General features: G+C 44.9%; 2 protein-coding genes and 1 long non-coding RNA gene across 3 annotated transcripts; all 3 read left to right on the top strand.

Moving 5' to 3' along the window:
• Window positions 1-1,118: 1,118 nt before the first annotated feature.
• LOC120967288 (uncharacterized) lies at window positions 1,119-1,891 on the top strand. The gene is made up of 2 exons (XR_005761097.2): window positions 1,119-1,424; window positions 1,613-1,891. It is a non-coding gene; the product is annotated as an uncharacterized lncRNA (long non-coding RNA).
• Window positions 1,892-6,167: 4,276 nt separating this feature from the next.
• LOC109762867 (uncharacterized) lies at window positions 6,168-8,037 on the top strand. Its single transcript, XM_020321745.4, has 2 exons — window positions 6,168-7,392; window positions 7,665-8,037. Exons 1-2 carry the CDS (start codon window positions 6,264-6,266, stop codon window positions 7,730-7,732), a joined length of 1,197 nt encoding a protein of 398 aa, XP_020177334.3. The 5' UTR covers window positions 6,168-6,263; the 3' UTR covers window positions 7,733-8,037.
• Window positions 8,038-18,529: 10,492 nt separating this feature from the next.
• Window positions 18,530-20,484, top strand: LOC109762866 (uncharacterized). The gene is made up of 2 exons (XM_045230502.1): window positions 18,530-19,850; window positions 20,078-20,484. The coding sequence occupies exons 1-2, from the start codon at window positions 18,566-18,568 to the stop codon at window positions 20,143-20,145; spliced, it is 1,353 nt and encodes a 450-aa protein (XP_045086437.1). The 5' UTR covers window positions 18,530-18,565; the 3' UTR covers window positions 20,146-20,484.
• Window positions 20,485-22,181: the final 1,697 nt, after the last annotated feature.

Genomic DNA, 22,181 nt, shown 5'->3' with positions numbered 1-22,181 from the left:
GCAGGGAGGGTAGTGGCCGTGTGGACGGGGTCGGTCATGGTGGCCGTGGCATCTGACTTCGTCCAGATCGACGAGATCGAGCGAGCGAGGATGAGAAGTGGATTTGGGAGGGGGCGTCGAGGAGGAGTGAGGCCATGGGGGCAAGGAAGGCAGGGCGTCACCCTTATCCATTCCCCTTCGATGCCAGCGAGGTGGTCGGGCGGGAGCCCGGCTCTGTAGCGACGCGGCTCGGGGAACAGGAGAAGACGACCGCGCGGGGACTGGACCGCGGAGCCGGTTCGGTGGCAAGGCCCGGGGGGCAGGGCGAATCCCCTTTTACACCGTCCTTTTGGTTTTTTAATGTATTCTAATATGTTTCTCCTTTTTAATACCGTTTTCTATTTATTCTTATCAACTAAATGATCTCTACTCCTAATGTCTCAGTTGGTAGTCTACGTTCCGGGTTTATTTTCGTCCCACCTTCCGAGTGAGGGAGAGGGGGAGAGAGGGTGAGGAAGAAGGAGGGAGAGGGTGTGTGTTTAAGAATTTGATGGTAAAAAAGGTCGTCAATGTCATTTAATATGTATGAGAATATTAAATGTAATATTAACATAATTGATATTAAACTTTTAAAGTTAATGTGGCCCCGTTGCAACGCACGGGCGTTCTTCTAGTAGCTAATAGGGTTGGCACATCATCAACAACTTAGCCATAGGAATCCGATCCATGAGTGCTTTCGTCTACAATCTGAACAAACTAGATAGGCCAATCACAGATGGAGTATCGGTAGTTTTTTCTTCTTTTTGCTGGGTACAAGGGGTTTTATTCCGTAGTTATGGAGTTAGACATAGTATCGGAAATTAATGTGACCCTCAAAAAGAAGAAATTAATGTGGAAAATATTCCATATATCAGAAAGATTAGTTTTCTTGGTTAAGAGACATGTTTCGCGTACACAGCCAGTTACTCAAAACTGTTCTCTCAAAAAAATACGCAAAACTGATTGATGGTGATCAAAATCTTGTTTTTCTAACATGCCACATGATGTGTGCCTTTTGGCAGCACTCTTAGGCCCAAGATAGGAAAACTTAATGACGATGATGAGACAAAGATATTTAGGAGGTCTTCCAAGTGTAGAATTCTATATCGGGTAGGTGTTGATTAGGCCATGAACCTTTTTCATTAATGCTAATAGATATAGGCCAATATCCAGCTCAAGGATATTTTGCCATAATTAATTCTATGTAAACTAGAAAACTTTATATTCCGAATTCTCATTGCGTAGACCACCTTTTTCCAATCATATAAAAATATAGGAACATGTGAACAGAAGCCCTCAAAGCTAGACTTGCTCCTCTATATTGAAAGCAATTAACACCCTCATGACTTACAAGATTGCCACCACTGCTACATCCATCTTTATATTAGCAGTCCTGGTGTCTTGCAGTAAGTATAGGACAACATGCTCCTGAAAAATTATACTCCCTCCATCCCAAAAAATTGTCGCTGATTTAGTACGACTTTGTACTAAATCAGTGACACTTATTTTGGGACGGAGTGAGTATTATATAGTTGCCTTATGATACATTCTACTTGTGAACAGATGTGTAATAAATTTTATTTTGGTTATGTAGGTGAATCTAGACTCGGATGCAAGCGCAGAGCTAGGGTGGCAATCTGCCGTCCTGCTGTTTGCATGGAACGATGCAAAGTGGAAGGCTATCAAGATGGATATTGTTCACCAGTGGAAAGATTATTCTATTGTTGTTTTAATGTGACGAAACAACCTGTAGGGAAAATCATCGATTCGACTCATTATGTGGGTTCAGGTGCTGACTAATAAGTAAGATGAAGACCAATGTGATAAAGCTGACACAATTTTGTGTCCTTTGAATAAATTCGTTTGTCAAGTATTTTTTTAAGCCCCTCAACTTGTTCACACAGCTTGGATATACTGAACCCCATCGATCCATCAATTTAGTACCTTAATTTAGTACCCGATCTTTCAAATCCCCAACTACTACAAAACTTATGTTTGGTTAACACTTCTAGAAAAAGAGTTTACTTCAAGCATGCTAATTCGTCATGATTGTTGAATAAGTGGCCAAGGCCCATGTACTGATGAACCAGGTGGCCCAAGCCCATCTAGAGAGGTGTTCAACCTAGAGGGAGAGGACATTGATTCTGGCTGGTGCTTAGCTCTGCCAGAGACATTGCTCGCAGTAGTGCAGGAAACGCTAGTGTTGGCGTGGCAGAAAGTGTCTTGGTGGCGTGGACACCCCACACCATCAATATGGCACCACTAATGAAAAATAGTAGTGGCGTTGGCAGCCCACGTCATTAGTAATATAGGTACTGATGGCGTGTCACGCACCCCACGCCATCACTATAATTCCATACCTAGCGGTGTTTCATGTTATCTGCACGACGCCAATGTATTTTTCATTCATTTTTTTTGCAGCACAATGGAGTGCATCCCGCGTGGCAGCGGCACAAATGAAATAGTATAAAATAGATCGACATTAAGTTTAACAATGGCCAAACATACATGTATAGTGTTGGGGAACGTAGTATTTCAAAAAAAATCCTACGATCACGCAAGATCTATCTAGAAGAAGCATAGCAACGAGCGGGGTGAGTGTGTCCACGTACCCTCGTAGACCGAAAGCGGAAGCGTTAAGTAACGCGGTTGACGTAGTCGAACATCTTCGCGATCCAACCGATCAAGTACCGAACACACGACACCTCCGCGATCTGCACACGTTCAGCTCGGTGACGTCCCTCAAACTCTAGATCCAGCTGAGGCCGAGGGAGAGTTTCGTCAGCACGACGGCGTGGTGACGGTGATGATGAAATTACCGACGCAGGGCTTCGCCTAAGCACTACGACAATATGACCGAGGTGGAAATCTGTGGAGGGGGGCACCGCACACGGCTAAGAAATCAACTTGTGTGTCTATGGGGTGCCCCCCTCCCCCGTATATAAAGGAGTGGAGGAGGGGGCCGGCCGGCCTCATGGGGCGCGCCCCAAGGGGGGGAATCCTACTCCTACTAGGAGTAGGTTCCCCCCTTTCCTTGTCCAACTAGGAGGGGAAGGAAGGGGAAGAGGGAGAGAAGGAAGGGGGGCAGGCCCCCCTCCCCAATTCGGATTGGGCTTGGGGGCGCGTGCCTCCACCTGGCCGCCTCCTCCTCTCTTCCACTAAGGCCCATGAAGGCCCATTAACCCCCGGGGGGTTCTGGTAAACCCCCAGTACTCCGGAAAATGCCCGAACCTATCCGAAACCTTTCCGGTGTCCAAACATAACCTTCCAATATATCAAGCTTCATGTCTCGACCATTTCGAGACTCCTCGTCATGTCCGTGATCTAATCCGGGACTCCTAACTACCTTCGGTACATCAAAACACATAAACTCATAATACCAATCGTCATCGAACATTAAGCGTGCGGACCATACGGGTTCGAGAACTATGTAGACATGACCGAGACTCATCTCCGGTCAACAACCAATAGCGGAACCTGGATTCTCATATTGGCTCCCACATATTCTATGAAGATCTTTATCGGTCAAACTGCATAACAACATACGTTGTTCCCTTTGTCATCGGTATGTTACTTGCCCGAGATTCGATCGTCGGTATCATCATACCTAGTTCAATCTCATTACCGGCAAGTCTCTTTACTCGTTCCGTAATGCATCATCCCGCAACTAACTCATTAGTCACATTGCTTGCAAGGCTTATAGTGATGTACATTACCGAGAGGGCCCAGAGATACCTCTCCGACAATCGGAGTGACAAATCCTAATCTCGATCTATGCCAACTCAACAAACACCATCGGAGACACCTCTAGAGCATCTTTATAATCACCCAGTTATGTTGTGACGTTTGATAGCACACTAAGTGTTCCTCCGGTATTCAGGAGTTGCATAATCTCATAGTCATAAGAATATGTATAAGTCATGAAGAAAGCAATAGCAACAAACTAAACGATCATAGTGCTAAGCTAACGGATGGGTCTTGTCAATCACATCATTCTCTAATGATGTGATCCCGTTCATCAAATGAGAACTCATGTCTATGGCTAGGAAACTTAACCATCTTTGATTAACAAGCTAGTCAAGTAGAGGCATACTAGTGACACTCTGTTTGTCTATGTATTAACACATGTACTAAGTTTCCGGTTAATACAATTCTAACATGAATAATAAAAATTTATCATGATATAAATAACAACTTTATTATTGCCTCTAGGGCATATTTCCTTCATATAGAACAATCAGTTAACAAACAATCTCACAACTTCAAGGCCAGTAGTTAGTCATTATCAACACAAGAGAGCTAAGAAGTTTAATTAAGACAAGTCACACACCGGCGGCCCAGCCACACACACTAGAACTCGATCATATATATAGAGGTAATTTTTAAATGATGTCGATGACGATCGTCATCCTCAAATTGGGGTGTGCGGTGTTCCTGACAGTGACAAGAACAGTCTGTCCAACCTAGATATTCTACACAACAAGATAAGTCTTTCCACCCCTCTGCGCTTAAGATAATGTAGCCGTCTGTGTCCTTCCTATACACACATGTGATGATGACGCCCCTTGCTCGAAGGTGTATTCCTGAAAGGCATGCTTCATCAGCTTTATGCCACTTCTCAAAACTACCTTCTTAGCCAATTTATGAAAAACCAACTTATATAGTAACAATGTCAATTAACTCTTCTCTCACGTACTCCCACAAGGATACCAAAAATAAATAAGATAAATGACATTAAATAACATACCATGACAAGGGGAAAATAGGGAATGAGGTTAATAGAAGCCACACCAGGAAACAAAGACACAACATGACAGCTACAAGGATGGAAAGAGTCGTTGCTTGATATGTCATATCTCGTTGGCACAACCAACACGGAGGAGGGCTCTAGCTTCCATCTTCATCTGACGAAGCAAGGTAGGGAATTGAGCTTGGTCGTTGTGTGGTTGACTCCGATAACACCCCTTAACGAGGGAGTGTTGATAGGGAATGAGGCAAAGCAAGATGGACCATGTCTCGCTAACCCGACTTCAGCAAAGGAACACATGAGCAAGAAAAGAGTAGGAGCAAACTCCACCATCCTCTCCCGCCACCACCAATTGTAGCCACAAACATCAAATCGGCCAACCACACTACAACTCGTACATCAAACAAGCAGCGTATGGTCAACGACTTCAAGACGGCGCCTCCAAGGAAGGTACGAAGTCAAGGACGCCATTGTCCTCTACTCTAGATGCTGGATCTAAGGCTTTCGCCCGGAGAACACACGAGTGGGCAAGTGAGGAAGATCCATGATGACGCGTTTAAGATGGAAAACAATGCCCTAAGGCACTGTCGTCGCAGGTACCGACAAAAGCGAGCACATGGCTTTCACCCTCAATAACACACCACGCCACCCCCAAATGAACCACCACGCCACAAAATCCAGTAAGCACTAGAGTTCGGTCTCCACGACTTCCACAAGTGGCCACCATGCCCGTTGCAAGCCAGCCTAAACGCTCCTCAAAAGAATGGGGATAGGGCACCATGCCCAAACCTGGAGGAGTCCCGCCCACATTGAGGCGGGCCAGTTCCACAAACATCCCATTAGCAAAAGGTTGCGAGCATCATAAGAGGGTTGTAAACGCTCACCGCTAGCCAGAACCAAGGCCATTGTTGGCCGCATCTATGAACTAAAAACACTCACCAACCAGCACTATACAACCATAGAACGCTTCCTGCCACATTCAGCGCAGGCCAGTCGCCGGCGCGACAGAGGCCCGTGGTGACGACAGTAGGTGGGAGCAGCAAGGGGAGACCCGAGTATTGCGGTGACGCGAGTATCCCGAGTCGCCCTAGGCATGCGACACAGGAGTCTGGGCTCATCCCCTTCCTCTTCTTCCTCAACCCAACTATTTCTTTCCCACCATTTTGCCGCCTCCCTGCCTCATATTCATGGCAGATGTGCGTTCACTCGCAAAGCACTTCTTTGGTAAATTTTCCATAATAATCACCGCTTGCTTCTACGTTTTTTTTTTTTGAGAAAAAAACCTCCTGCTTCTACATAATAAGTATATTTGCTACCAACATATCAATTTCATCTTGGGCTAAAATCGTTTTTCTCCCCTTGTACGCCCAGAGCCCAAACAGTCCTCCTTACAGGAAAGAAAACGAGTCTGGTTCCTGCTCCCCACTTCCATTGGAGAACCCTAGAAACACAGGCTCGAATCCCCATTCTATTCCACACGGGCGACGACGGCGGCGAGATGACCACCGGCCGCGGCCACTGCGTTTCGCCGGCGGTTGCGGCGGGGCCGCTGGAGGATGACAACGTCGTCGGCGAGATCCTCGTCCGCCTCTCCCCGGAGCCATCCTCCCTCGCGCGGGCGCTTGTCTGCAAGCCGTGGGGTCGCGTCGCCGCCTCCGCGGACTTCCGCCGCCTCTGGCGCGACCGCCACGGGAGACCCCCGGTCCTAGGCGTCTTCGATAAGCGCATGACGACACTGCTCTTCACCCCTGGCCTGCAAGCTCCAGATCGCATCCCCAGGGAGCGCTTCTCCCTCCAGGTCTGCAGCGAGGCCGCGTGGAACACCTGGTGCGTGCTCGGGGTCCGCCAGGGCCGCGTCCTCATCATGAACTGGACGCTGCGTGAGTTCCTCATCTACAACCCTTTTTCCGGTGAACGCCGCCGCGTGTCATTCCCACCGGATCTCTCACTCCCACCGGATGAGTTCTTCGACGACGCGTACAACGCCAACGGAGCTCTGCTCTGGGACGACGAGCAGAGCCCACTGAAGCTGGTCTTGGTAGCCTGCTCGGGCCGCACCAGAGTTGAGGCCCGTGTGTACTCCTCTGAGACGGGCACATGGGGAGACATCATCTCCATTCCTGAGCCATGTCGTCTTACCAGCGTCCCCGTCACCGTGGTCGGCAACCGCCTCTACTGTTGGCTCAGAAGGCCTGTGAATAGCATACTAGAGTTCAATCTGGATAGCCAGACCCTAGCTCTCATCACAAGGCCTCCCCGTGCCAACCTCAAGAGCCGCAACTGCCGGATCATCCCAGGAGAGGATGGCGCTGTTGGCCTCGCCTTATTGATGTACCCTGCCATCGAACTGTGGAACCGCAACATCAACTCTCATGGTGTTGCAACATGGGTGCTGCGCAAGACCGTTATTCTGGACAGCATCTTTGATCTGGCACCGTCTTCGACGGGGACATGGAGGTCATTAGTTCTCGGGTATGCCGAGGATGCTAATGCCATTCTTATATCGGTGTACAAAGAGATGTGCATCCGTGCATTCACGGTTCAACTTGAGTCAATGCAGTGCAAGAGAATTCATGGACACTTTCTCAATGATGTGTATCATCCGTTCGCCAGTTTCTATGCCGCAGGTAATTTATTTATCTTAACATTAAAGGAATCGCCTGGATCCTTTCTTTTCATACATGGTTTCTCGGATACCTTTATTGTGCTTTAAAGTGTTCACTAACAATTTTTCCTCTTTGTTGATCGATGGTATTAATTGTTCTATTCTTTATGTGTTATAATTTAATTTAATTTCTCCTGAGTGTTATGAGTTGTCAACCTATTTTTAGTAATTTATTGTAGTATCATATCATAGATGCAAAGGTTTACATACTGACTGTAATTATATGATTACCAGGCCCATCGACGCTACAAATTCTCGCTCGTGGGAACAACGATGGGGGTGCTGGTGGGGGACAAGCGTAAAGGCTAGTGTGACATGGTAATACTCAAGACACCTGGGTCTGGGTCTCCCCAACTAAATTAAATGCAAATCTAAGGTCTGGGTCTCGTGTTTGTTTGTTGTTGGCATTTGGACCCTTGGGTTGAACTGTTGTAAAACTGTCTGTATGTGCACTTTGTGTTGTGGGTATGTGTTTGAACTCAGTCTGGGAACATCCTGTTTGGAACATTTGTGGTGTACAATTTGACATGAGTGAATGTTGTATGGGTAAAGCAATGATTTTACTGTATCGTATCACTTTGCTATAAAGGTTGAGATACATTCTATATATAGCACCTTCATGATAGGATGATCCTTTTTTTTAAGAAAAAAGGAAGACAAGGTTGCGAGAATGTGCATGTTTTTGCCATTTTGTTAGTCAGATTTTGGTTTCACCGTAGGATAAACATTATGGATATTTACATGCACATATCTTGATTTACAAGTTACGTATACAATAAATTACATGTGGAAGTCAGAAACATAACAGATTACAAAAGCAGATATCCGTCCCGCATTAGGTACAGTGCCCGATCTGCTACAGTAATACAGGTTGACAGTTGGCAGCATCTGAAGGTTCAATCACTGAGCTTGTCTTTCATGTATTTTCTCTCATCGAAGTACTACTTTACATTATATTGGTAGCTGCAGTACCTGAATCATATATTCTTCGTTTTTAGTAAAAATGATGATGTCTTTATGGTGGTTCCTTGGATGCCCATATCAATAGATGAAGTTGACTCCTGGGGTCTGGCTCTTACTCTGAAGCCTTTGAGGTATTCTCCATACTTGTTTTCTCGAGTTGCCACCATATTTTTTATGATTGAGAGTGCAAATTTTAGACACTTTTAAAGTTTGGAGGATTAAATTATTATCTGGTACGAAGCTGCGGTGAAAAATGGGATGCAAACTCTGAACAGGTTCGTGCTTTAATCCCAGTACATGCAGTATATGAATGAATTATTCTCATAGCAGATGATGAGCTGTATTTCTCAGTAATCTGGGTGACATTGTTAGTGTTCGTCACATGGTTACCTTGGACAGCAATGATACAGTTAGATATGAAGCCTGCCTCAACATCGTCAGTGTTCCTTCTTTATTATTCCAAATCTGAATTATTCTGAACCGTCTGTCAGGACGGGCTCAATAATCCTGTCTTGTTTTTTCCCTTCTTCTCGACGTATGCTTTTTTCATTCATTGAAATGGAATTTTACCTAATATTGCTGGAATGATCCTACTGTCAGGTACATATATGCTGATATTTTTCTTATTTCTCGTACATCAGTGACCAAAGAGATCGGTCGCTGGATAGGCATGGTTAGAGAGTGAAGTACTATCCAGCCAATTTTTCGGACCCTCCAGTTCCGTCTGATCTGCAATATCATTTGTCAAGAACTTTGTTGATGCAAATGCGGTGATTGACCCATATTAAGGGTGAAATGGGTCACCTCCCAGAACTTTTAAAAGTAAAAAATATATGAAAAACCACAACATATAAATGTTCATTTTTCTATATGCTTGTAAACTTTTATGATCCGGTTTAGATGTTCTAACCTGTGTTTTGATTTTCGGATTGGGTTTTTTTCCGCCCCTGAACGAGATGGCCGAATTTCGGTCATTTCAAAAATTTCGGCCAAATCTCGGACGAAATTGCAAAAACAAAATTTGAATTTTTGAATAAAATTTGACCGAAATCTGACCGAAATTCGGCCGAAATTTGAGAGAAAATTTGTAATCAACAGAGGAAAAGTATGGCAGATCGAGCTCTAGGGATTAAAAAAAACTGAATCAGTCCAATAATACGCATAGGAGAAACAACGAAGAAGTGCCCTGATGCTACCTGTGCATCAGTCCAACATATAAAAATTATCCTCACTGCCGCAGACATCAATCACCATGCCGTGGCCTTGGAGAAGCAACAGAGAAGAAACTAGATGGTGATGGAGGATGCGCGAGGCGGCCCATGACGGAGGCTGCGCGTCCACGTGCTCGGACGCAAGCGAGCGGACGGGAGGCACCAGTCAGCGAGGCGGCTTGATGTAGCGTCGGCGTGCGGATTCTTCGCCGGAGGAGCTCACGACGGGCGTGGGAAGGAAGCAGGCGGGCAGCGACGGCGCCACACACGGAAAGACAGGGGAGGCGAGAAGTTTAGGGTTCTGGCGTTCAGTTTCCTGGTGTTTTCTCAGCAGAACCATAGTGGAAGCCTTCTAGATGTTGGGCCGGGCCAAAACATTCAAATCGGGCCGAAAAATTCAAGCGGAAGGTACATATTCCGGGCCCAGGCGAGATGACCGAAATTCGGCCAGAATTGGATTTTCTCGGCCGAAAATCAAAACTGTGGTTCTAACAAAACAATCGGGAAAAACAAAGCAGGCCATAACTATACATCATTTTTTTCTTAGGAGATTTGCATTGCCTTTTAAAAACCATAGTGTTGCTTATTTGGTAGATGCCATAACTATAACCATGTAGTTTAATTGATACATCTGAAATTGTCGCTTTCTGCTGCCGAATTTCCTTATAGATGCATGGTGTGCGTCAATGTGTTGCAATTGATGGATCAGTCTTCCAGATCATATCAATATGTTGTGATTGATGGATCAGTCTTCCAGATCATGTCACCATTTGGTTATCCATGCATTTAGGAAAACATTTGTGTACATTTGGTTGTTTGTGGGATGCCTTTTTTTCTTATGTGGCGATCCATTGTCATTTTTTCTGATAGCAGCTTCATTGCGTGAACGCTTGAGGTGGCATTTGATATAACTGAAATATAATTGTTATTGTTGCTATATGGTAAGATTATATAGTTATACGATGCCCCAATCAATGCGCCTTAGTGGGCAGGGTCAACGAAGCCAGCCGGTGCACGCACAGTGAGCACGTAATTTATGGGCCACATGTGAACATGCCATAGTGCACAGGAAGGAAAAGGAATTGCTGATATGTACATTTGGTGTCCAGTAGTAATCTCCTGGTGTACTTTGGGTGGTACTATTAGTATTGTTTTTATAACCGTGCACCATTTTGTTTCAATTTTATTCATCATTTTCAGCAACATTTAGTGAAAGACGATTTTTCAAATATCATACTGGAAATAATTTTCATATTATGTGATTAATTGGCGTGTCCATGGTATAATTGGTATGTACTCATTGGTGCAGTTCTTCTAGCATGCTATCCATCCGTATCTCGTCGTGATTAATTAATTTTTAACGCGAGGAAGCTCAAAATCACTCACTTGGATATAGGGCTTCGCTTCAACAGAGAGAAATTTGACAAAGAAGAAATCCACGGGAATAGAAATTTGATATTTTCTTATTGATGCCTGGTCTATGAGGAGACCAAAGTTTCCCACTACACTACACAACAGCACATTACAAGCCATACTTACTCTAACTAAGTTCATGTACAAATAGATTGGTATCATCACGTAGTGATAATCAGATGGATGAGCATGTCCGAAAATCATTTTTTCATGCATCTTCCCAAGAAAATAAATTTTTAATCCTCCCAGCATCCATCCTCTGGGCTTTCACAAACAGTTGAGCTTCACAAAGGCAACTTTTCCAAAAACGTCAAGTATCTACAGGTAGATGCGTGAATTAGCATAGAGCAAATGGGAAGGGCCTACATCGAGAGTGGCAACAGCCGGATAATCCCAGGAGATAATGGACTTGTTGGCCTCGCCTTATTGGTGTACCCTACCATCGAAATGTGGAACCGCAAGACCGTTATCTTGGACAGAATCTTTGATCTGGCGCCATCTTCAACAGAGCATGGTGGTCATTAGTTATCGGGTATGCCGATGATGCTAATACGATTCCTATATCGGTGTACAAACAGATATACATCCGTGTATTTTAGGTCCAACTTGAGTCAGTGCAGTGCAAGAGACTTCATGGACATTTTCTCAACTATTTGTATCTTCCATTCGCAAGTTTCTATACCGCAGGTAATTTACTTATCTTAACATTAAGGGAGTCGCCTGGATCCTTTCTTTTTCTTACATGGTTTCTTGGATACCTTTAATGTGATTTTTCCCTCTTTGTTGATCCGTAGAATTATTGGTTGTATTATTTCTGTGTTATAATTTAATTGTATTTATCGGAAAAGTCATCAATCTATTTTGGACTCTGAAACCATGAGGTCTCCACACTATTTTTTTCTTGTGTTGCCACCATATCTTTTATGGTTGAGGGTGCAAATTTTAGACTCTTTTGAGATTTGGAGGATTAAATTAAACAGAGGAAATAGAGCGACCACAACAGACGTTTTCCAAGACAAATTATTATCTACTATGAAGCTTCAGTGAAAAATCGGATGCAAACTCTGAACAGGTTCATGCTTTAATGCCAGTACATGTACTATATGAATGAATTCCTTCTAATAGCAAATGATGAGTTGTATTTCCCAGACTTGTGAGTGATATGTTTTTGTCACATATGGTAATCCCAGTACAATTAGAAGGGAAGCCTGCCTCAACATGGTCAGTGTCGTCCTATATTTAGCATTCCAAATCTGAATTTGAACCTTCCGTCAACATGGGGTCAACAATCATGTGTTTTTGCTTGGTTCATCCTCGCCGTATGTTTTTTCGCTCATTGCATGCAGTTTAACTAATATTGCTGGAATGGCCCAACTCCAAATATTCATGCAAAAATTTCCTAATTGTGAAGTTAATATCTGGCGAAATGCTTCTGATGTCTCGTGCACAAGCAACTAAAGATACTGGTTGCTGCACATGTACTATTAGAGAGTGAGGAACTGCCCCAGCCATTGATCCACAGACGCAGCGGGCTCGAACCCTCCTAATCCGTTTGATCCACATTTTTTTTATAAGTTTGGCATTGAGATGATTGACTTATATGAAGGGTGAAATGGGTCCCCTCCCATCAGATTTAAAAATGTCAAAAAATTCCAAATAAGTGCAACATATAAATGTTCATTTTTCTGTACGCTTGTAAACTTGCATGAGCCACCTTGGATGGTTAAAGTCCAGTAGTGGAAAGCATCACTAGCTTACTCTCTGACTTGACTAGCATGCATGGGGCACGTGGATCCCGTGTGAATCAGCAAGGACCACCTTTGCAAGGCTAAATACTCATGGATCGGTAAAAATTAAAGCATTAACTATACATCAAATATTTCTTTAGATTATAGTTCGCATTGCCTCTTAAAACCATATAGTTGCTTTTTTGGTAATCCCAGCCTTAACCATGTAGTTTAATTGATACGTGTGAAATTGACGCTTTCTGTTGTGGATCGGCCTTCCAGATCATATCAATAGTTAATGTCACATTTTTCCCATGCATTTAGTCAATATTTGGGTGCATTTGGTGATTTGTGGAATGCCAATTTTCTGTATGTAGTGAGTCCATTGTCGCTTTGTCTGTTAACTTTATCCATCAGGATAGCAGCATTGTTTTGTCAACACTTTATGTGTCATCTGATAAAGCGCTGCAATAACTGAGCATTATGTTTATCCAATTCTTCTTGGTATATAAATGTTATTGTTGCTACATGGTAAGTTTATCTGATATATCGATGTTCTCGTACTTATCTATATTTATTTCTCATTTGTGTTGGCTCAACTTCTTTTAGTGCCTTCCCTCCCTTGTTTATAGTTTCAATTTACAAATGATGTTGGCAAGCTAACATACTGTGGTGCATTAATTTGATCTTTTGGGAAATTGTAGTCTCATATTTTTCTACCATCTCTTTTAGTCTGTTAACACAATCATGCATTGATATTTGGTTATGTTTTATTATTTATCTTAGAGTTATCCGATCACAACTGAATCAGTGGGCTGTGATTTTTTTATCCCCTCAGGCCCTCACTGTGAAGGTGGTTTCGGTCGATTTGTTTCAGGACTAGTTTTCTCTCCACAGAAAGGCATCTAGAGAAGGACAACGAACAACACACCCACTAATGTCCATGCTTTCTACTAATATTTTTTGAAGATTATATTCAGTATGCTAACTTTTATTGCATTGATTTCTAATAGTTAGTATTTTGAATTTCAGTGACTAGCTCTTTTGGTTAAGCTATCAAAATAAAATTGTCTCCTCTACCTGCAAATAAAGAAATTCTCTTTTGGTTAAGCTAGGAAACTTCACTACCTCTCCACTGTTTTGTCTCCAAATCAGGTGGTTTTAGAGTCAGCTTTGAATGACCTTTATATTTGACTGGTTGCACCTGCCACTACAAGAAAATCACACATCGCCTAATATCAAGACGTGCCCTGAGTGTCAAAACATGGGTTCATGGCTTATTCCTACGTAAACCAAGTATGTGCAGCAGGACACACGACGAGAAAACACAACTCGGCTTACTTCCATATAAGCCGTGTACACTCTGAGAAAATATTCGGCTTATAGATCATACTCGGCTTACGGCTTAATAAGGCATGAGGACCGTGAAAAAGTACTCGGCTTACAAAACATACACGCCAAGCGTAACTGCCACGTGACCTGCGTGCCGTCCACTAACGAATCAGTGACGGTGATGGCTATAAGCCGAGTACCCGATAAATTGCACTCAGCTTACTGTGCACAAACTACATGTAGTGCAAAAAATGATTAGAGTGGTGAGTTGGACTTATAATTACTTGTTGCATTTCTTTTCTTTCCCCATATTTCTCACCCATTCTGTCTAGGATAGTTTTCATCGCACTTTTGATCCCATTTGATCACTGTTAGAATAATCCGAGACGCATGTGTTTGTGTACTATGAGTCTATGACTCAAATTCTCATTGTTAATGGCCTTTTTATTGTGAAGCAAGGAATGCGTCTTCATGGATTTTGTGGCATTTTCTTGTTTCCTTATGACTTGTTTATTCGGATTTACTTGCTTTCCTTACCATGTCCAATGTGATACAAGCAGGGCACCAAAGGGTGGGTGTTGAATCCTTAGCTGCTTGGCATGGCAAGAAACTAAAATCTGTAGTTGGTCTGCAAGCATCGAAGACATGTGAGATTATATATGAAGGTGAGTGCCCTCATTGGCAAAATAAGCATATGGAGTTTTCTTTGGCTAAACAAATCATTTTCTTCCATAATGTCTTAATCAATGAACACGCCTGGAATTTTTTTCCAAGATTTCCTAACTAGTCGAGGTTTCCAGGGAAACGAAAGCTACTCTATTTTTATAATACTTGCCGCTGGTGCATGCTGGAATTCCTTCATGGCTGCGGTTACATTCTGTCATTTTGTTGTGTCTATGTTCCCAGCTGATACTATAGCCTTGAACACTGTAGTGCATCTTTATGTTTGTGGTGTCCACTAAAATTTATACCTTCATGAACCGGCACTATCAGGTTTGTTCTACCAGGATGCAAATAAGGAACAGTCTGTGAAATTATCAGGGTTGATATATCAGGATTTGTTCTGAGAGGGTTGTAAATATCCGATTGCTAATAAGGAAGCATCTGTGAATTTCTTTGACACGGTTGAAGATATCTGTGGGCAATTTAAAGTGAACACGATCTGCCAAGAAATAAAGACGAACAGAGATCATGAGCGCTCAAAGGGAATGTTGCTTGCTTTTTTTCTAACAGGTATTAACCATATTTGTAATACTTTTTTTGAACTTTATAATTTTAATACTATTGATGATGAATGAGAAGTGGAGGTCTTGCTGTTAAACAAAAATATGCCAAGAACTTGAGTCATGGCACAACTAACTGGCCTATATCAGGTTTCCTTTTTCTTGGTCACAATTTCCGATAGCCGACAGCTTACCGGATATTTCAGTGGGCACGGGGTAAATTTGTTATCGCCGGATTTTTTTTAATTTAAACCACAAAAGCAATATCAAATAGGTGTCATATGCATACATTATCGGATGCAAGCTCTTGGCTTAGCGGTAGGGCGCGAGACCTACCAGCTTCATGTTGCATGTTCGATTCCGTGGTGGTCTGACCACTGGAACAGGAAGCACTTGGTGTTCGCAATCTGTTAAACTAAATACATCTAAACGTTGAACAATTCTAAATTCAGAGTTCATTTGAAAATTTCAGCTGAGAAAAATGGGCGATGATACGCGCCCGTACGATTCTGTCTCTGTGAGCCATCGGATCGCTCCACCTCGCTTCGTCCTCCTTCCGCATAGGAGAAACAGAAAACTGCAGCAAGCAACACCGCACCCCATCAAAAACCGCATGAGCAGCTGAGAGCTCGAAGCACCGCGGGGATTCGCTGCGGCCTTCGCCGCTTGCCGTCGCCGCCGTCACTCACCGTCGCTGCTTGCCGTTGCTCGCCGTCGCCGCTTGTCGTCGCTGCTTATCGCCGCTCGCTATCGTTGCTCGCCGGTTGCAACACCAGCGCCCACTAGTCCGCTCCTACCTATGCAGCAATGGCGGGGGCGCCGGCTCCAGCATCCGCCGCAGCACCATTGATGCGTAGAAAACGTCGTGTGCATCAACGGCTCACTGCTGCAGCTTTTTTCTCGCCGGTCTCTAGTTGAAGCTTTTCAAACATATGGTTGAAGCTTTTGTGTCAACGATTGCAGCTTTTTGCGTTTCGCTGTTGCCGGTTGAACCTTTTTATATCGCCGGTTGAAGCTTTTTTCTAGCCGGTTGAAACTTTTTTCGTCACCGGTTGCAGCTTCCGCGGTTGCATGGTGGGCGGCCCTCGATTCTCGTCATCTTCGGTTGAAGCTTTTGACAATGACGGATGTAGCATTATCGATCATTGGTTGCAGCTTTTAAATGTTGTGCAACGACCGACCCACTTTCTCGTCGCCGGTCGTAGCTTTTCTCGTCGCCGGTTGCAACGTCGTCGTCTCTGGTCGTAGCTTTTCTCATCGCCGGTCGTATCTTTTCTCATCGCCGGTAGTAGCTTTTCTCGTCGCTGGTTGCAACATCACCGTCTCTGGTCATGGCTTTTTGTCTCCAACACCGGTGGCATCGGATGCGGCGGCGCGGGGGATTTGTTGAGGAGGTGGCGTGGGAGGTGGCGGCCTGCTCGTCGGAGGAGAAAAAGGGATCGCCCCCATGCTGACGGGAAGGGTAGGCCGGCGACTCCATGACGGCCTGCGGACGAGATCCGACAGGGGAGGCAAGCCGGCTTGGAGGAACAGCACGGATCTACCCGGAGGCGCTCAGCGAGGCGGCGGGCGAAGGCTGCAGTAGCCATGAATGAGCTGCGATGCTTTTTTTCTTTTCTGAAATAAAGGAGAGAGATGAATGCGCTGCAAGAAAACGACCGGCCGGTGCGCTGAACGCAAGTGTTGGAATAGCAGAGATTTTTTAATACCGGATTTTCGACCCATCCCATAAAATTATAAAAAAAAACTTGGCCTATATTGAGCAGATGATGCTCTTCATGCCGGCTAGACATGTGAGAATGGTATTGTCGGTTTGTCACTTAACATAGCTATCTTGAGCAGCAAAGAGGGATATACTTAACTCTTGGGCCCGCCTAACATGTTGAACATTCTATCTATCATTAGTTCATTTTTCTAATATCTTTAACGTTCTAAATGTGAAATCTAAACCTGCCGAGATGGGTTAACACACAACCAATGCGTCCAAATTTGGGTTGGGCGCCATAAGTTTTAAGTCTTCCCGCGGTGTCCACTGATTTCTCCATCCACATTCTCCAAAAGAAAAGGGAAAATTCACTACTTTTAAGTGGCCTAATAAATGCTATGTCGATTAAAGGTCATGGTTTTTTGAGAAAAGAGATGAGAATCAGACTTAAATATTTTGAAGGGTTTTAATCGGCTAAGAAAAAGACATGACCCGGTAATAGTTAGGATGCGACTAGGGCGTAGGCCACATCATAGTCGTAGTGCGCAAACCCCCTCCGGCCTTCTTCTCACCTCTGAGACTACTCACCCCTATTTCCCTCCTCTTCGCTGATGATGCAAAAAGAGATACGAGTAAAATTATATAGCTTTGAAGTACTAGGGGTTTTAGCCGGCCTAGAGATATACTGGATCTAACAATTACACGACTAGGGCATGTGCCACTCAATAATATGTCTTCCATCCGGGTGTATACGGCATCGCTTATGTCCTGTCGTCCACAACAGTCATGACGACGTTCTCCGAGAAGGAGGAGAGTCACTCTCTTTCCAGAGACCGCGAGCTCGCCATGCGGCGATTCCGGTATGTCTGTGCCGGTGACGAGCACCATCTGGTGAGTTGGGCGATGAGGTAGCTAATGTAGGTACCTTCCATCTCAAAGCAAGTCTTGATTAGGAGGGTCTGACTACCTCAAGCCCAGCGAGAACGCGGTCCTTCACACACGACTCACCATGCAAGCTGGTGAACACAATTTTGGCAGCCTAGTAGGCCAACACGGTGGTGAGGGAGAATGACGGCGAGAAGTTCATCCCCGCAAGGCTCGTGTTTGACGTCATGGATCGCTGTGACGTAATGAAAGGCTGGAACCCGCTGATGAGATCCACGGTTACAAACTGGGTCAGAGCTGCAGGTTCACCGACGCGCTCCATGCATAATCAACTTCGAGGTGTGCAAGACGTCGTTGGAGTAGTGCAGGCCGCACGACAACTAGGAGACGGTGAGGCTCACCACCGAGAAGCTTAGAATCAGAAGAATGGCCATGGCAAGCTTCGTGCTGATGTCGGGCATCTATGTAATGTGCGCGACGTGCAGCGGAGGGCGCATGAGGCCGGGGGTGATTCACAAGGTTTTGGAAAGACCAGGGGGTTAAGTAGCCGGTTTTAAACCTCAGGGTCTAAATTGGCCAGCTTGGGAAACTCCAGGGGGTAGGTAGACTTGTTTCCTCTTCTCCCCTTTCCGTTACAAGGAAACGCATTCCAGAATCCAGATCACAATTCTGCCCGATGGACGCCGGCGGCGAGACTGCGGCCGTCCTCCACCGCCTGGGCCTGCCCCTCCGCCCCCGCCCCACGCCGGTCTCTCTGGCCCCTTACTTGCCTCTCCACCACTTCTCCTCGAAGCTGACAATTTCCCCACTCCACGCGAGCGATGAAGGCGACGACGAGACGACGCCCGGCCTCATCTCGCCGGCGACGGAGGTGCTGGGCAAAGACGACCTCCTCGCCGAGATCCTCGGACGTCTCCCCCTGCAGCCGTCCTTGATCCTGCACGCCTCCATCGTCTCCAAGCGCTGGGGTCGCCTCGCCGCATCCGCTGCCTTCTGCCGGCGCTTGCGCGATCACCACGGCAGGCCCCTTGTCCTGGGCGCATTCGAGAGGGACGGGAAGAAGCTCCTCTTCATCCCTGCCCTGGACTCTCCAGATCGCATCCCCGCGGAGAGGTTCTCGCTGCAGGTCTGCGCCGACGAGGCCACCAATGACCACTGGGGCGTGCTCGGCTGCCGCCATGGGCGCGTCGTCATCATCAACCGGACGCGGTGTCAGCTCGTGGTGTTTGATCCCGTTTCCGGCGACCGCTGCATTGTGGCGTTTCCACCGGATTTCGACCAGCATGCGTACAACGCCAACGGAGCTTTGATCGGCGACGAGCAGCTCCGGTCCAGCGCATTTCAGTTGGTCTTGGTAGGCTTTTCTGCCAATGACGGCGCAGGAGTTACCGCGGCCCGCTTCTACTCCTCGGAGACCGGCGAGTGGGGAGAACTCATTGCTGCAGCGAGACCATGTGCTGTTGGCCATCTCCCTTGTACACTCATTGGCAAAAGGCTCTACTGGTGGCTCACTGAGCGTGACCATGGTATACTGGAATTCAATATGGAAACCAAGAGCCTAGGTGTGATCACCAAGCCTTCCATTGAGAACATCCACAGCTGCCGGAGCCGGATCATCAATGGAGAGGATGGCAGTGTTGGACTCGTCGTATTCTCGTACCCTAGCTTGCAAATGTGGGACCGTAAGGTCAGTGATCGGGGTGTCGCGACATGGGTGCTGCGGAAGACAGTTGACATGCGTGGCAAGCTTGCTCTGCCGTCTAGCATGGAGGCAGGGAAATCGACTATTCTGGGGTACACTGAGGATGCGGATGCGGTTATTATATCGGTGCACACATTCCCCTGGGTGCAGAATGGCGACGTTTATGTCTTCCTGGTTCAACTCGACTTAATGCAGTGCAAGAAACTACATGGAAGCTTTATGGAAAATTCCTATCACCCTTATGCAAATTTCTATGCCGGTAATTGCTTATCCTTACATTACATTAGTGGCCAGAATGCACATGTTTTTTAGCCTTAAAATGTTTACGAATGACTTTGTTATTCTTTTCCTCTTTAGTTAATCGATAAATGAATAGCATGTTGTTTTTGTGTTATATTTTCTCCTTATTTGCCCTGAAAGATAGAAAATTATGTTGACTAACTTGTGTGAATGTTCACATACTTTCTATGGCTATACGATTACCAGGCCCGACAGCGCTCAAACTTCTTGGTCGTCTAGACAGTGATCGGGATGCTGCTGTACCACAAGCGTAATGGACGGTCCATCATGGTACCAGTCAAGCTACCTAGGTTCGAGTCTCCCCGATTACTTTATATGCAACGCTGAGAGGCGGCTCTTCCCCCCTTGGTCGCATTTGTTGCAATAGTTATCATGTCTGATGTTTGTTTTGTTCTTGGCCTTTGGAGCCTTGTGTTGTGAAAGTTGTGACTTTCTGTTAAACTGGCCGTGTGTGTACTTTGTGTTGAGGGTATGTGTTTGAACTCAGGTTGGGAGTGTCCTGTTTGTAACATTTATTGTAAACTTGTCACATTATCTTATGATAGTGGAAGTAGAGTTGTATGGATAGAATAATGAATTTACTGTATGAAAGATAGCAAACTATTTTAATTAATCTCTTCTACCATATCATTTTGCTCAAAAATTCACATACATTATATAAATAGAAATTGTTTTGTTTAAAGATACCGTGTAGTTAAAAAGCACATCCACGGTTAAAGCTAAATATAGAATGCTTTCAGGGGGACACCATTGCTTCTGTCTACCTTCTTTTTATTGTACCCATAAATATGACATAACATGTTGCTGGCTTACCTGAACCAAGTCTTTTATGTTATACTAGGAGTCTAGCTGTAATTAGTAATACAATTCATATGGCTAAGTTGAAAAATAGTCATAAAGAAGAATCAGATGATGTGATGTACATTAGGTTATGTCAGGGTAATAAGTTTGGCGATCTTCAAAGATTCAGTCATAAGTTCCTTCAGATTACACAGGGAGGTTAGAATGTTAGAATACCCACAGGTTACGAAGGCAGAGAGATCCGTGCCGGATATGCTACAGTACTAGTGTGCCGGATATGCTACGGGACACAGTTTGCCAGTTGGCCCCTCCTGAAGGTTCAAATAGAAGATCTTAATTCTGATCCTTGATGATACTCAGGAATCTGCTTATTCTTGAACACCCGGAAAACTGAGATTCAATTTGAAAAGGGTGTTGTTTTTATTTAGGATCATGTCACACACTAGCCAGTGTTAAGGTGGTTTTGTTGAGCCTATAGTTGGAAAGACTTAGTGTGTCTTTCTTGTTATTTTTTTTCCGCTGAAATGCCCTTTTAGCTAATATTGCTGGATCTCGCAGAAATCTTGATGTTCCAGTAGCTCAGTTGTGCATTAATTTTTTTCTTTGGAAAAGGAGGATGCCTTTTTTTCCCAGCGTCCTGCCATGCATATGATACTTTATGTACGATTCTTGTAGAAACACAGCACATCGAACAGTTCTTGGGGTGAAACAAAAAATACAGCACAACACTGGATCCTCCATCGTACATGGATTGTATCACAAAATGTCGTATGTGCAGCAGTTACTATTTTCCAGTGCACCGCAAAATTTTCGATGGCAAGACTGCCAAATTTGGTTAGGGAGGATACTGGCGTCCTGCTAGAGGCGTGGGAGTAGTCTCCTGAGCTGTCGTGGTGCAGGTTGTCCTGCATGCTGTTTTTCCTTTTTTTTTTCTCTTTTCCTTGCATTCTGCAGCAATTGTGAAGTTCACCCCCCCCCCCCCCCCCCATTAATGAAATAGCAATGCTCCTGCTTGGCCCATAAAAAAGCAGTAACTATTTAATTTATATAAAAAAGATATGATTCATTTCATTCCTTCAAATGGAAAAATTCCAGTAGTTTGGAAGGTGTTCAAAACAAAGCAATAAACACATACCACTCTCTGTTCACAGCAGCAGAACACGGTAGACAAGGTAGAATGCATGTGTACCTCTACGACAGTTCAAACCGCCCAGTATTTGAGCTGATTGTGTACAACAGCTTACTCCTCAGCGTGCTTGACTGCTTGTATGTTGGGAGCTGTGACACATCCAAAGGAACAAAGAAAAATCATGTGCTGTGGTCAATGCTCAATGCGAAGCTGTTCTGATAATTTAGGGGGGCGGACGGATTATATGTCTGACTGATTTGTTGCAACCTATGATTGTTGTGAATGTTCACATACTTTCTATGGCTATATATGGTTACCAGGCCCAGCGGCGCTTCGACTTCTTGCTCGTTTGGACAATGA

Source organism: Aegilops tauschii, chromosome 6 (genome assembly GCF_002575655.3).
Source record: "Aegilops tauschii subsp. strangulata cultivar AL8/78 chromosome 6, Aet v6.0, whole genome shotgun sequence".
NCBI lineage: Eukaryota > Viridiplantae > Streptophyta > Magnoliopsida > Poales > Poaceae > Aegilops > Aegilops tauschii.
Note: the sequence above shows the minus strand (reverse complement) of the source record. Positions and strands in the feature narration are given on the sequence as shown.